The sequence below is a fragment of the Geotrypetes seraphini genome, chromosome 11 (assembly GCF_902459505.1).
Source record: "Geotrypetes seraphini chromosome 11, aGeoSer1.1, whole genome shotgun sequence".
NCBI classification, from domain to species: domain Eukaryota; kingdom Metazoa; phylum Chordata; class Amphibia; order Gymnophiona; family Dermophiidae; genus Geotrypetes; species Geotrypetes seraphini.
Window position 1 is genome coordinate 73,658,306 of NC_047094.1, and position 16,427 is coordinate 73,674,732.

Below are 16,427 nucleotides of genomic sequence, written 5' to 3' on the forward strand. Positions count from 1 at the left end.
TAATTACTATAAATTTGAAAAATTGGGATAGTTTAAATTCTACATCTTTGTGGGAAACACTCTGTTTATATTACTGGAATGTTAGCAGAGCAATCAGGCAGGATCAAGAATTTTGAAGAAATTTGGAGTCCATTGGATTCATTTGTTAAATACCTTAAGGATTAGTTAATTAATTACCAGATTCAATTTGTCTTTTTATTTTTCCACACACATCCAGGACGGGAAGGGGGGGGGGGGTTGGGTAAATTGATGATTTATGATTAAGCAAGTATGCAAGTGCTGTTTATTGATTATTGAATGTAAATGTTGCACTTTTTTAAAAATTTATTCATTTATTATTATTTCAACAAAATAAACTTATTGAACAAACAAAAGCTTTTCCAAAAATAAAAATATTCAAAGAAAATGAAATTGGCTCCATCGCTTTGTCTACCTTTAATTTAGCTAGACCCTCATGAATACAACCCTCTGAAAATCGATCAGGGTCTACCACTCTTCTGTCCCTATTCTCATTTGTCTTCTGCGGTCCCGCTCTCAGCACTTCAGTCAGAACAGAAATATTTGTTAAACAATTCAGACTTTTCTTTATCAGCTTCTACATATTCCTCCGCTTCACTTTTGAGCCTCACAATGACACTTTTGCACTTCTTCCTATTACTAATATATCTAAAAAAAATCTTGTCTCCCCATTTTACCATGTCAGCTAGTTTTTCTTCCATTGGTATCTTTGTTTTCCTGACTTCTTGACCAGCCTTGCTTAACTTTTCCAGATATTTTTGCCCGTCTTCCTCTTTCTGCAATCTTTTATAGTTTATGAAAGCTAACCTCTTATTCTTTACTTTTGAGAACCAAAGCAGCTTTCTTTTCTTCTTACTTTTAATTACTTGCCTCACAAATAGGTTTGTCGCCCTTACAATAACTTCTTTCAGTTTTGCCTATTGCATTTCGACTCCTTCCAGACATTCCCATTCAGATAACAATTCCTTGATGTAATCCCCCATCTGAACAAAGTTAGTTTTTTTAAAAGTCTACAACTTTTTCTTTCGAATGATTCCTCTCTATAACCGTCTTAATATTAAGCTGTACCATGCAGTGATCACTGGATGGCAGATGATCACCCACTGTAACATCAGAAATACTTTCCTCATTTGTAAGCACTAAGGGGCTCATAATCAAAATTTTAAAAGGTCCAAAAACCAGCCTAAGTTAGCACTTAGACGTCCTAATAGTAGGGATGTCCAAATGCCGATAATCAAAATGAACTTTCTGGATGTGCAGCTGCACTTCAAAGCTGCTGTGCATCCAGAGCAGTGGTTCCCAAACCTGTCCTGGGACCCCCAGCCAGTCAGGTTTTCAAGATATCCCTAATGAATATGCATGAGAGAGATTTGCTTATAATGGAAGTGACAGGTATGCAAATCTCTCTCATGCATATTCATTAGGGATATCTTGAAAACCTGACTGGCTGGGGATCCCCCAGGACAGGTTTGGGAACCACTGATCCAGAGAGCAAAAAGGAGTGTTGGGAGGTGTGTTATGGGCGGGAATTAGGCAGACTTCAACCTGGACATACCCTAGCCATAATCAAAGCTTTCGTAGAGAGAACTTAGAAGCTGGCAGTTAGATCTGTACCTGAGCCAATCAGGGCCTTAGGCTCCTCCCTGTGCATCACAGGATGCACCAGGGCGGGTCCTAAGGCCCAGGCAGATGCATCGCTGGAGTCAGGAGGAGCAGGAAGGACTGAGCACCCCTCCTGCTCCCAACTTTTAGGTACGGACGGTGTCATGCCAGGCTAGGGCTGGGCCGTGCCAATCACAAGAGGGAGGCCTATGAAGCAGGAGGACTGAGCACCCCTCCTGTTCCCTACTTTTAAGTACGGGGGTGTCAGGTCAGGCCATGCTGGTCAGAGGATGTGCCAGTAGGGAGGCTTTTTTTTTTTTTTTTTTTTTAAATAGGCCTGATATTTTGCGGCCTATTAAAAAAAATGAAAAAAAAAAAAAGCTGGCAGAAGCCCTGACAGTAGTGACAGGAGTCTGCTTTCTAGCGATCCATGCCGTGGGTGGGGGGCGTGTCAACGATCGTCCCCATTTGCATGCAGGCATTTTGTGAATTTGTCAGCCTGCATGCAATTGGGATTGGATCGGACACGGAATCGGGGGTTAGTAAATCTAGCCCTAAGCTAGGCCGGAAGTGAGTTCCATAACAGAGGTTTGCTGACAGAAAAGATCTTGTTACGTCTGGTGCCAATGATCTTTAAAGAGGGTACAGAGAGGAGATTTTGATTGGTCGACCATAGGGATCTAGGAAGTGTATGAGGTATTAACAGTCTGTCTAAGAAAATAGGAAAGTTTGTTTGCCGAATCTTGAATGATAGTAGGGCAATTTTATAGGAGATACGGTGAGGGATTGGCAGCTAGTAGCACGAGAGGTGAGGCAGCAGTTGTTCAGAATCACTGCTCTTTCTGCTTGAAGGAAATCTTTGCTGGTGGGGCTTGCCACTTGCGTCCCTGTCAGCCATGCCAACAGAGCATTGATTTTGGGTGGGCCTGAGAAAGGCCTCATGGACCTGAACTTTGGTAGATAAACTTCTTGAAATGAGTAGAGCATAAAGTTATACAATATTTGTTTCTCATCTGAATGTGAGGACTGCAGGGATCAAGTGAGCATGTCTTCAAACCACATCCTGAAATCTGCAATACATACCTGGTCTCCTGATAGTAGCACTAAAATAGTAACATTGTTCCTCTTTCCCAGTACACTTCATGATTCCATTTGGACTACATTCATACGAACTATTAGTATAGCAAGTAGGGCACTCCAATCCATTCTCAGTGAGGTTTAAGGGTGGCACTAAGAATAAATAAAGAAACAAATTTCAGTGGATTTATGTGTTATAATATAAAGTAACTAGTGTTTAAACCTGTTACATTAACGGGTGCTAGAATAGATGTGTAAACTTTTAGTACAATGGGGCGCTGAGGCCTTTCTTTCTTTCTTTGCTTCCTTCTCCTCCTCTCCAGCATTAGCCCTTCTACCTTCCTTTTACCTCCCCCCCTGTCCAGCAGCACCCCTTCTCTGCTCACCCTGTCCAGCAGTAGCCCTTCTCTCTTCCCTGCTCCCCCTCTGCAGCATCCGCTAGCACACAGGTTTTGGCTTATTTGAGAAGTCTCCCGTGTTTCCGGAAGCAGCTCTGGCAGGGCTCGCCACAGGCTCCTTTTTCAGCTGGGGAAACCGCTGCATGCAAACCACCGCAGGCTCCTTATTTCACAAACCGCAACTGCCACAGGCTCCTTATGTTGCAACACACAAACTGCCGTAGGCTCCTTTTTCAGCTGGGGAAACCGCTGCACGCAAACCACGTCTGCCACAGGCTCCTTATGTTGCTGGAGAAACCGCCGCACGCAAATCGCCACAGGTTCCTTCTATTGCGCATGCGCGGCACAGCACTATGGAGGCACGGAGCACAGAGATTGAAGTGTGCATGCGCGCTAAGGGTTTTATTATAGTGGATATCTATCCAAAGTTTCTTAATGTGAAGGCCCAAATCTTATTTAAATGTTAAGACTATTTTTTTGTGTGTGTATTCAATATTTTTATTGTGAAAATTATTTGAAAAACAAGAAGCAGAAATAAAGAAACATCGTATAAGCGGTAAGGAACTGAAATACAGTAAAACCTTGGATTGCAAGAAACTTGGTTTGCAAGTGCTTTGCAAGACAAGCAAAACATTTTATTAAATTTTAACTTGATATACAAGCAAAGTCTTGCAATACAAGTACATACAGTATACACATGTCACAACTGAGCCGATGGTTCTTCTCTCTCTGACGCTGCAAGAGTGTAGTGACTGTTCTAAATGAACAAAGTCTTGCAATACGAGTACATACAGTATACATGCTTCACATCATCACAACTGAGCCGATGGTTCTTCTCTCTCTGACGTTGCAAGAGTGTAGTGACTGTTCTCCTAGGACAAGCAGGATGAGTCAGCCACATATGGGGTGTTGTCCCAACAGCTCCCAATTTACAGATAAGCTCTCCAATAGCTCAGAGAGATTTTTTTTTCCCCTTCTCTGAGCACGTGCAGTGCCCGGGCACCATTGGGCATGCCTGAGCCCTACCCATTCCCCCCTGCTTCCCCCTAATCCCCAGTCTTTAGTTTCCGCCCGTTCCCATCAGTCAGATTTTTTCCACAGCTCTCCACTTTTTCTACAATCAAAACTCGTTCTACTTACCATCTTAAAGATGCCAGAAACATCAAAGAAATATCCGGGATGCAGGAAAAGGATGAGTACACTGGACCCTCACGACCTCTGCGTTCGCTGCTTGGGCACAGCGCACGAGGAACAGTGTTGCGTGCACTGCGTCCGTCTGTCTCCACAGGCACGCAAGCTGAGGAAGAGGGCACTAACAGTCTTCTTGAAGAGAAGTGAGACCCGAGAATCTTCCTCCAGCAGCCATCCTCATCGGAGTGTAGCAGCGGGGGATCCACAGATGAATCCGGTAAGGAGCCTCCAGGATGCCCTGGCTCAGTCGACCCCCCCGCCTGCAACTGGCCCAGTCGAGAAATCTCTCCCGGAGCTCCTGCATGCTGCCGCTTACCGCCAGCCTCTGTAGGAAGTCGATCGGGGTTCGCCCTCCGGCCCCCCCCCCCTCCTGAAGACATCGGGAGCACCATCGGCTTCTGCCCAAGCGAGCACATCGCTGGGGGCGCCTCCCAGTCTCGCACTCACCCCCACGTGTGGACCGGAAGCAACGCCATCTCCCTGCTCCTCCACAAGTCGATCCTGCGTGAAGCCATGCCCCCAGCAACGAGGGAGCAGCGAATGGAAAGGGAGCCCGGGGAAAAACCAGCCTGCATGCAGCCACGCCTCCCACCAATGGAGGAGCAGCCAGCTACCGGCCTAACACGCCCCTTAGCAACGGAGGAGCCAATCCCCGATCGGCCATGCCTCCCAGCAACAGAAGGATCGTCGCCCAGGTCCGCCCCTCCGGCACAACCAGCCAACCAGCAGCCAGACCCGCCTCCCCGAAGAGAGAACTCGTCGGGGAACCCCTCCTGACGTCAGCAGGCCAGGAGATCGCAGGGGCACGCCTCCCCGATCAACTCAGGATGCCGGCTCAGCTACAAGTAGCCTGAGAACGGGGCACAACGAGGTGCGCTGCAGGGCTAAGAATCGGCACTCCCCCCACCAGCACACTCGGCATCGGGATGCTTCCCGATCTCCCCGGGGGGAGTTCTACCGCCACCACCACCACCAGCGCAGCCGCAGCAGGGGTGACAGAAGGCACAGTCACCACTCCCCTGCAGGACACAGATCCAGAGGGAGAGGCAGCAGGCGACCATACAGCACACTATCTCCCTCCAGCCCTTCTGCATCCTCACCATCGACCAAGCGACACAAGAACTGCACGGAGGGAATGCCCCACCTGGAGCGTCAGACGACCGGCCAAGGGGTGGAGCGTCAGACGACCGGCCAGGGGGTTGACCATGAACAACTGGTCCAGCTTCTAACCCAGCTTCTCGCTCAGCAGGGGACCCCCCAGTCACTGCAGCAGCCCAGCACCCAGATGAGCAACGCCCAAGCTCTACAAGTTAACAGAGCCACTGACATTGACACGGGGGACAAATCCGACGACAGCTTCTTGAGCGCCTACAACTCGGACCGATCCCCTGCGCCATCGCAAACACAGATGACAGTGAAGCCCCCTGCACAAGCACCAGAGGACCTAGCCTATCCCAAGTTCATCCAGAAACTCGCTGCCCTCCTTGGGATCCATGTGGGGGGACCACCAGAACCCACGCCAGAGGATGACGGCCTCCTGCAATCCCTGGACTATCCCAAACAGCCAGTAGTGATCCCAGTTCACAAGAACCTCCTTGACTGCAGAGACAAGATTTGGCGGACCCCCTCCTCAGGGCCTCCCACATCTAGGAGACTGAGCGCGAAGTACCAGGTCCTCCCGGTCCCGGGATTTCACAGACTGCAGCTGCCACACAACTCCATCGTGGTAGCCTCAGCGCTCAAGAGACACAAGATGGCGCGATCGTCCTCTAACGCTCCGCCTGTGAAGGACCTGAAAACCCTAGATTCCATGGGGAGAAAGACCTTCGAGGGCGCGATGCTTAACGCACGAATCGCCGCGCACCAGTTCCAGATGATGCTGTACCAGGAGGTCATACAAAAAAAGATAAAACAGGCTCTACAGCTCGCCTCCAAGCCGGTACAGGACTCTCTCTCATCCCTCCTCCATGAGCAAGGGAATTGCAACAAACACCTCTTCAAGGTGGTTTTTGACGTCTTCGAGACATCCAGCCGCATCGGGGGAACGGCCTAACCCTAACCCTAGCACGGCGCTTGGCTTGGATCCGTGCATCGGCGCTGCGCGAGGACCTTCATGAGCCCCTGGCGGATGCTCCATGCACAGGAGAACACCTGTTTGGCGACAAGGTCAAAGAGACAGTCGACAGCATTAAAAACGATTGCACCACCCTTCAAACCCTCGCTTCTGACGGCCTAGAATGTTGGGCCCCTCCACGAAGACAGCAGAGGAATCGCACGCCCTTCACTGCCAACAGACGCCACTCCGCAACACCACGCTGGCAGCAGTCCGGGAACCTATGCTCCCAGCCATATAAAAACTCCTACGTGGACAAGCGACGCCCAAGGGACAGGGGCATTCAAAGGCTGACTGCCCCCCCAAAGCAAAAGCAGAACCTTTGACTACCCCCCGAACCAGCAGGGGCCGGTGGGGGGCAGGATCAGATTGTTTGTGAGTGCCTGGTCCAGAATCACCACCGACCAGTGGGTCCTCAACATCATCAAACGGGGATATCGCATACGGTTCGACTCCCGCCCTCCAGAAAAACCACCGCAGCGGGCGGGGCACCCAACTTCAGACGAGTCTGTTCTCCTGCGACTAGCAGACGACCTGCTTCAGGCAGAAGCAATAGAGGTGGTGCCACCAGAGGAGAACAACATGGGGTGTTACTCCAGGTATTTTCTCGTGCCAAAGAAGGACAAGGGCAAACGCCCAATCCTGGACCTCCGTCATCTCAACAAGTGCATACACAAAGAATGCTTCCGGATGCACTCCCTGGGCACAGTCCTGCGCCTGATACAGCCCAATGACTGGCTAGCCTCGCTGGACCTACAGGACGCCTACACTCATGTTCCTATCCATCCAGCTCACAGGAAGTATCTTCGCTTCACGATCAAAGAGAGACACTTCCAGTACAAAGCCCTACCCTTTGGACTCTCGACAGCCCCAAGAGTGTTCACAAAGTGCATGGCTGAGGCAGCGGCACATCTTCGCCTGCAGGGAATATGCGTCCTTCCCTATCTAGACGACTGGCTGATAGTGGCCCGCTCACCAGGGGAGGTCCAGGCAGCCCTGACAACCACCATAACCCTCCTCCAAGAACTGGGGTTCCTCATCATCTACAAAAAATCCCACCTGATACCCACCCAGAGGATATCATTCATCGGGGCAGTCATCGATACCACACAGTCCAAGGCCTTTCTACCGGACGGACGGATCGACACCTTGACATCCCTGGCCCAGCGCATCTCTGCCAGCAGCTCATCGTCAGCACGCTCCTTTCTGCGTCTCCTGGGCCACATGGTGGCCGCGGTCTTTGTTGTCCAACACACCAAACTACACATGAGACCCCTGCAATGGCACCTCAGACGTCACTGGAACCAGCATACCCAACCACTGACCACCAAGATTCCCAATCGCCGACCCATACACAAGACGCTGCAGTGGTGGATGTCCCGAGAAAATTTAGCGAAGGAGAAACCATTCAGACCACCCCCCCACCAGCTGGTGGTCACCACGGATGCCTCCAAACATGGATGGGGGGCACACCTTCTCCATCTTCGCACAGGAGACACATGGTCTGCCCAGGTGTCCTCACTCCATATTAACCTACTGGAGCTCAGGGTCATAGGGAATGCCCTCGAAATCTTCAATCAATGGGTAACAGGCAGGACAGTCCTCATCCAAACAGACAACCAGGTGGCCATGTACTACATCAACAAGCAGGGGGGCACAGGGTCAGCCTCGCTCTGCAAGGAAGCCTGACGCATTTGGGAGTTCGCCATCGCCATTCAGTGCCCCATCCAGGCAACTTACCTCCCGGGGGAGCAGAACGACCTGGCCGATAGTCTCAGCCACCAGCTGGACCCCTACGAGTGGTCTCTCAACCCAGCGGTGCCGAAGAAGATCTTCAGCACCTGGGGCACACCGAGCATCGACCTGTTTGCAACAGAACTGAACACAAAATGCACGATCTTTTGCTCAAAGAGATCGACCCATCGCCGTCTCAGTCCCGACGGCCTGTCCCTGAGTTGGAACCACGGACTTTTATACGCCTATCCACCAACACCTCTCATACCCAAAGTCCTGCAGAAGATCCTCCAGGACAGAGCAACGGTGATCATGATTGTCCCGTTCTGGCCCCGGCAACCATGGTTCCTGTTCCTGCAACGGATAGCGGTTCACCCACCTCTCCGCCTCCCGATCAACGCAGATCTCATAACACAACACGGGAGCGCCACCCTCCACCACAACCTGCGCTCCCTAGCCCTGACCGCATGGATGTTGAGAGGATGAACCTACCACAAGACGTGGAGCACATTCTCATGGCAGCCAGAAGACCTTCAACCAGAAAATGCTACGGATTGAAATGGAGAAGGTTCCGCCACTGATGCACGAACACACAGCGAGACCCTTACAACTGCCCCATACCGGACATCCTGCAGTACCTACTGAGCCTATCTCAGATGGGCCTAAAACCTACTTCCATCAAGGTCCACCTAAGCGCGATCGCGGCGTACCACGCTGGCTTGGACAACTCACTGGTGTCGGGACACCCGGTATTCGCAAGATTCATGAAGGGACTGTCCAATCTGCACCCACCGGTCAGACCACCACCGCCCGGTTGGGACCTGAACTTGGTGCTAGATCAGCTCACCCTCGATCCCTTCGATCCCTTGGGGGAGGCAGACCCCAGATTCCTGGCTTGGAAAACCCTCTTCCTGACCGCCATTGCATCGGCCAGACGTATCAGCGAGATCCAGGCCCTGGTCCATCACCCCCCCTACACACTGCTCCATGAGGACAGGGTGGTGCTCAGAACCCACCCCCGATTCTTGCTGAAGGTGGCATCAGCATTCCACATCAACCAGTCTATCATCCTCCCTGCACTCTACATTCACTCACAGGGGGGCTCGCAGCCACTACAGCGACACCCCGTGGACTGTGTGCGGACCCTGACCACCTACATTAACAGGACACAAAAGACCAGACAAGCCTCACAACTGTTCATCTCCTACGACCATAACAGGCCAGGACGGCCGGTCACCAAACGCACGCTCTCACGCTGAATATCCCAGTGCATCTCCTTCACCTACAGAAGAGCGCAGCGTGAACCGCCAGTGGGAGCCCACGGCCACCAGCTCAGAGCCGTAGCCACCACTCTGGTTCATCTATACACCAATAGAGGACATCTGCAATGCAGCCACTTGGTCCTCCTTGCATACCTTTACCAAGCACTACTGCCTCGACATAGCATTCCACGCCCCAAATGCATTCAGCCAAACAGTCCTGCAAGTGGCCCTCCCCTCCCGGGAGGGACATCAACCACTACCACTGCCTTGACAAGCACTGATCAAATAGGGGGGCATAGATACTGATTAAGTGCCAGCCAGTACTATATGTCTAGACTAGAGGTTCAATATGCAAGTACTAATTGTTACATGCTATTACGAATTGTTACTGTTGACCAGTTGGTTTTTCTCACTGTTCTTTGACAGTTATTGACCAGTTGCACTGTTCGGCGAGTATTATTGCCCAGTTAACACAGCACTTTATTTAAAAAAAAAAAAACCTGTTTGCACAACTGAGCCTGCTTTGCCTGATTACCCTGCCCGGCTCGGCCTCTACAGCCAGGCGAGGGATGCACAGAGCGCTAAATCGTAGGTCCATTCGGTACATCCCACCCATATGTGGCTGACTCATCCTGCTTGTCCTAGGAGAAAGTGTAGTTACTTACCTGTAACGTAGGTTCTTCGTGGACAGCAGGATAGTCAGCCACACAACCCACCCGCCTTCCCATATGGCCGACCCGGCCACAGCTAGGAACATCCTGGGGATTAGGGGGAAGCAGGTGGGAAATGAGTAGGGCTCGGGCATGCCCAGTGGTGTCCGGGCACTGCACTAGCTCAGAGAAGAAAAAAAAAAAAATCTCTCTGACTCTCTGAGCTATTGGAGAGCTTATCCGTAAATTGGGAGCTGTTGGGACAACACCCCATATGTGGCTGACTATCCTGCTGTCCATGGAGAACCTACGTTACAGGTAAGTAACTACACTTTCTAAAAGAGCGATGTCTTGCAATACGAGTATATACAGTATACACTCGTCACATCATCACAACTGAGCCGATGGTTCTTCTCTCTCTGACACTGCAAGAGTGTAGTGACTGTTCTAAATGAGCGAGGTCTTTCAATACGAGTATATACAGTATACACTCGTCACATCATCACAACTGAGCCGATGGCTCTTCTCTCCAATGCTGCGGGAGTGTAGTGACTGTTCTAAATGAGTGAGGTCTTGCAATACATGTACATATAGTATTTTGTATTAAAGTTTTTGGGTTGTGGAACAAATTGTCTGAGTTTCCATTATTTCCAAAGGGGAAATTTGCTTTGATATATGAGTGCTTTGGATTACAAGCATGCTTCTGGAACAAATTATGCTCACAAAACCAAGGTTTTACTGTATACAGCAATAGTTATCTAATGTCTATCAATACAATACTAGTCAGCATTCATGCATACAAGAACACAATCAGCAGGCATATACAATCACAAATACAAATAAAAGAAACATCAGTAGAACACCCGGTGAGTAGCTAGTAAAGTCCAAAAGTCCAGCTGCTCAATATTACAGCCCCAATCTTAGTGCCTGTCTGACATACAGGGAGAATCCAGCCATGATCTTCAAAGCGGTCACGTGACCACTCAATATTACAGCCCCAATCTTAATGCATGACAAGCAAGGAGAGTCCAGCCGCAATCTTCAAAGCAGTCACGTGACCGCTCAATGTAAGCCCGGTTCGGGAGGCATTTAAAAAGGAAATTGCTCAGCAGCTGGGTTAGCAGCTTTAGTCGAGTTCTGATCGGCAGGGTGGAGGTTATAGGAGGGTGGAAACAGGTAAGTATACAAGATTTTTGCTATTAATTGTAGATCAGTAAAGAATAAAACCGCGGGCATTATTTGTTAGTAAATAAAGAGGTGGAGATTGTATGTTTTACGGAAACATGGATTAAAATAGATGAAGAAGCTTATTTATATCAAGCACTCCCGTCGAATTTTGAGCTTTTCTCTCGTTTAAGTTCATATAGGAGAGGGGGGAGGGATAGCTATTGGTTATAAATTGTCGCTACAATTGTTTGAATTGAAGGTAGAGTCTTTTTTATATAAGGAATTATTGTTGGTTCAAATTGGGAGGAGAAGGCAGACTTATTTTATTGTCCTCCGTGATTGCCAGTCAAGACATGGAAAAATATATATCAAACTATAGAGAACTTATCAGTGAGATTCAAGGTTAATGATAGTGGGAGATTTTAATATTCAGGCTGATATGGTGAATGACTGTAAAACAAAGTATTTTCAGGCCTTGTTAGTGGATTTGAAATTGGAACAATGGGTTAAGGTGGCAACACATCAAAAGGGACATATATTGGATTTAGTTTTGACTTCTCATAATATAGGAGATAATTCTATACAGGTAAAGAGTGATCTAATTTCATGGAGTGACCATTATGTAATTAGTTGGAATATAAATTTGGATATTCAACCTGATAATAGTTCTAGTTTAGAAGGGTTTAAAAAATACAGATCGATACTCTCTTGAGTTAAATGAAATTTCACCTCTCTTTCTTAAATTCCCTCCGGACTTTAAAGTAGAGAGCTGCACGGGAACGGGGATAACGGGAATCCCGCGGGACCCGCGGGTTCCCCTTCGGGTCATGGGAATCCCTTGGGGATGCCTCCGAGGGTCGCGGGGTTCCTGCAGTGTTGGATGCGAGGCTCGTCTTCTCCCTACCTGCCCTGCCGCAGCACAAGACGATCGGAACGGAAGTCTTCGACGATGTCAGCGCTGACGTCGGAGGGAGGGCTTAAGCAAAGCCCTACCTCCAACATCAGCGCTGACATCGGGGAAGACTTCCATTCCGATCGGCTGTGTGCTGCGATCGGCAGTGGCGTACCAAGGGGGAGCGGAGAGGGTGGTCCGCCCCGGGTGCAGCCATGGGGGGGGGAGGTGCACAGCCGGCCAGGTCCCCTTACCTTTGTGGCACTTCTTCCGACTGACCAACAACAGGCCCGGTCCAACAAACCTCCCTGCCCTGTAGCCGCAAATCTAAATTACTTTCTTACAGCAGCTTCAATACTCCAGCTGCTGTAAGAAGGTAATTTAGATTTGCGGCTACAGGGCAGGGAGGTTTATCGGACCGGGCCTGTTCTGTTGTCAGTCGGGCGGGGAAGCGCCACAAAGTTAATGGGCAGGGAGGCAGAAAGCGAGGAAAGGTGGAGTGGAGAGAAAAAGACGCTTAAGGTAAAACTGAGGGGTGAGAAGGACGCTGAAAGCACTGGGGAAGACAAAGGGATGGAGAAGGACGCTGAAAGGACATGGGGAAGATGGGGGGGAGAAGGACGCTGAAAGGACATGGGGAAGATGAGGGGGGAGAAGGACGCTGAAAGAACATGGGGAAGACAGAGGAGGAGAAGGATACTGAAAGGACATGGGGAAGATGGGGGAGGACGCTGAAAGGACAGGGGGAGGACAGAGGGGGGAGAAGGACGCTGAAAAGACATGGTGAAGACAGGGGGGAGAAGGACGCTGAAAGGACATGGGGAAGATGGAGGGGGAGAAGGATGCTGAAAGGACATTGGGAAGACGGAGGGAGAGGACGCTGAAAGGACATGGGGAAGACTGGGGGGAGAAGGATGCTGAAAGGACATGGGGAAGACAGAGGGGGAGAAGGACACTGAAAGTACATGGAGAAGACAGAGGGGGAGAAGGACGCTGACAGGACATGGGGAAGATGAGGGAGGGAGAAGGGCGCTTAAAGGAAATGGGGAAGAGAGAGTGGGGAGAAGACACTGGCAGGGAAGAAGACAGAGATGCCAGAATATGGAGGGAGCGGAGGGAAGAAGATGGGTGCCAGACCAATTTGGAAGGGGGGAGAAAGGGAGAGGCACAGTAACAGAGCAAATGGAAAACGCAAAGAGAAGAGAGATAGTGGATGGAAGGAATTGAATGAGAACATGAGGAAAGCAGAAACCAGGCAACAAAGGTAGGAAAAAAATTATATTTCTTTTTTTTTTTTTTTTTTGCTTTAGGACAAAGTAGTATATTAGTTGTGTTGATAAAAATTTATAAACATTAGAGGCTCTGGTAGAGAAGCCCGTTTACAAAGTATGTATTCTTCCCAATTAATATTTCCAAATTAATAAAGTCCTTTTGCTTATTTGTAAATGGGTTTCTACCAGAGCCTTTAATTCAGTAGCATAATTAAATGAAATAACTATTTCTGTAGTTTATAGGGATGGGTGGGGACGGAGGGGATTCCTCGCGGGGATGGGTGGGGACAGAGGGGACCCTTATACCTCCCCTCGCTTATACGTAATCTGATCAGAGTGAGAAAGAAGGGAGACTTGTAAGTAAGTATAACAGTTGTCAGGAACTTCCGCAAACAATGTGTAAGTTGCAGCCATCTGAAGAACTGATTGAGGGGGGGAGAGGCCATGCTGATGGCAGATATCCTGGAATGGAGTCCAAGCATTATCCTTGTAGAGCTCATCCACATGTCAAATGCTGCATCTTCTCCAGATAAGCCAAGAGATTGGCAGTTTTTGAATTCGTATCATGGGGTTATTCCATAGCAGGATAGACTAAGTGCTCGCCCATCAAATTATGGATGAGGAATGCACGTCTATGATAGCTTGAATAGTAAAGTCTAAAACAGGGGTAGGCAATTCTGATCCTCAAGAGCCGGAGCCAGGTCAGGTTTTCAGGATATCCACAATGAATATGTACGAGATGGATTTGCATGCACTGCCTCCTTGAGATGCAAATCTATCTCATGCATATTTATTGTGGATATCCTAAAACCTGACCTGGTTCCGGCTCTCGAGGACCGGAATTGCCTACCCCTTGTCTAAAATAACAGAAGGGGAAGTTGAAGCTGTTCTTTCCATGAAGGGGTGATAGCGCAATGGAATAGTGTCATTTTTTTATTCAAGCAAGGACCAGGTAGAAGACGGCACCACATGAAAAAACCATCTTGCGCCATATCTAAGTATATAGGCCAAGTGATAGGTGTAGAAGCAAAGAAAACCAATTCCCCCTTTTGATTTGTGACATTTCAGTTTATGGACACTAATTTTAGGGGTCTTGTTAGCCCAGAGGAAGGAGAGTAGTAAAGATTCCATCTGTTTATAGGTAGCAAGTAAGGTAGCATGCTGAGGACATAAGTGAATATTAGAAAGACCATCATCTTGATAGTATCAAGTCTGCCCCACCATGTGAGCTTGAGGGGAGACCATGCAGCTGTTAGACGTTTAATGTTAGACAAGTTGAATTCAACATTGTATGATACAGTCTCATCCATGGTGGCTTCAAAGAGGACACCAAGATATTTGATTCGATTAGCAGTCCAATGAAGACCAACAGATTCACAGTACTCAGGGCAAATGATAGGCATGATCTCGGTTTTAGATAAATTAATTTTATAACCGGAAACCAGCGAGTAAGCTTGGATGGTCCTTAGAATATGCTCAATTGAAGTCAGAGACCTATACTGTACATGAAAATATCATCCGCATAAGCAGAGAGCTTCACTTTGAGTGCATCCATGCGAAGTCCCACAATTTCAGGATTTGTCCTAAGGTCTATCAAAAGAGGTTCCAGGGTAAGATTGAATAAAAAAGGTGACAGAGGGCAACCCTGTCGCATGCCCCGTTCTGGGTGAAAAGGAGTCAAAAACATGCTATTGATGAAAAGTCTAGTTGTAGGTTTAGTGTACAGTACTCTCACCATAGCAATGAATTTAGAGGGAAACCCAAATCAGGCAAGTGATGAAAAAATAAATGGCCATTCAACATGATTGAAAGCTTTTTCGGCGTCGATCCCCATGACAACTAGAGGTGAGGTATCACTGGAGGAGTGCTGTACAACATTAGATAGAACTCGTGCGTTGTCGCTGGACAGGCGACCAGGCATGCAGCTGGTCTTTTCCGAGCTGATAATGTTAGACAGACATTTTTTAATCCTGGTGGCCAATAGCTTGGTGAAAATTTTTGCGTCTGTGTTGATTAAGAAAGCGGATGGTAACTTTGTACCCACAAGGGGTCCTTACCTTCCTTTGGTAGGACAATAATGAATGCTTCTGTAAAGTTGCCCTGTACTAGCCCAGTGCAGATCTTATGGGAGTAAAAAGAATGTAGTCAGGGCACTAGTCGAGATTGAAAAGCCTGGAAGAATTCAATTGATAAGCCGTCTGGGCCAGGGGCTTTGTTTTTGCCAAGGCCAGAAGGCAGTGTAAATCTCTGAGGCTTGCAAAGGTTTGGTAATATCTACAACCTCTTGGTCTGAGATGGTATCATGTGCACATCAATTTTGAGAGGTCAGTTCAATTTGAGTATAAGTTCTTGTAATATTTTTGAAAGAGATGACCATTTTCTACAGAGTCTGTAGTAATAACACCTGAATTGTCAGTGACAACAGCAACTGTGGTTTTACCATGCCATCCCTTGAGATACTGGGCCAGTTGGTGTCTGAACTTATTCACAAAATTTTACTGTACTGTTACCATTGTAGTATTTGCACTTCCATTCTCTCTTCGTCCACTGTTTCACTGCTGTACTAAGATGTTGTACATTGTTCTTTCTTTTTGTACCATACTTAAAACAATAAGAACATAAGAAATTGCCTCCACTGGGTCAGACCAGAGGTCCATCGCGCCCAGCGGTCCGCACCCACGGCAGCCCATCAGGTCCATGACCTGTTAAGTGGTCCCTGACTTTCCTATAACCTATCTCTACTTTCTATCTGTACCCCTCAATCCCCTTATCTATCTGTACCCCTCAATCCCCTCAATAAAACTTATTGAACTTAAAAAACCTGGGGGTCTTCAAACAAACTTCCTAACATTCACTTTATAAAATTCTATACTCTGAATGTCATTCCATTTCATGTTTTATTTAATTACTTTTATTTGCTAAAAGTTTTTCCAACTATGTCTACAATTTATACCTAAAATAAACAAACAAATACAATTATAAAGTGCAGATATAAGGTACAACGTGTAATCATGTGCAAAAGGAAAAGCAAGACTGAGCTGTGGTTATGGTA

At 48.2% G+C, this 16,427-nt stretch overlaps 1 protein-coding gene across 1 annotated transcript in view; it reads right to left on the reverse strand.

Annotated features, from left to right (window-relative positions):
• LOC117368931 (phospholipase A2 inhibitor and Ly6/PLAUR domain-containing protein-like) overlaps nucleotides 1-16,427 on the reverse strand; it is an 84,806-nt gene that overhangs the window by 19,612 nt on the left and 48,767 nt on the right. The window contains exon 4 of the mRNA XM_033962715.1: nucleotides 2,704-2,850. Coding sequence (XP_033818606.1) covers nucleotides 2,704-2,850 — 147 coding nt within the window. The remainder of the gene's footprint in view (nucleotides 1-2,703; nucleotides 2,851-16,427) is intronic.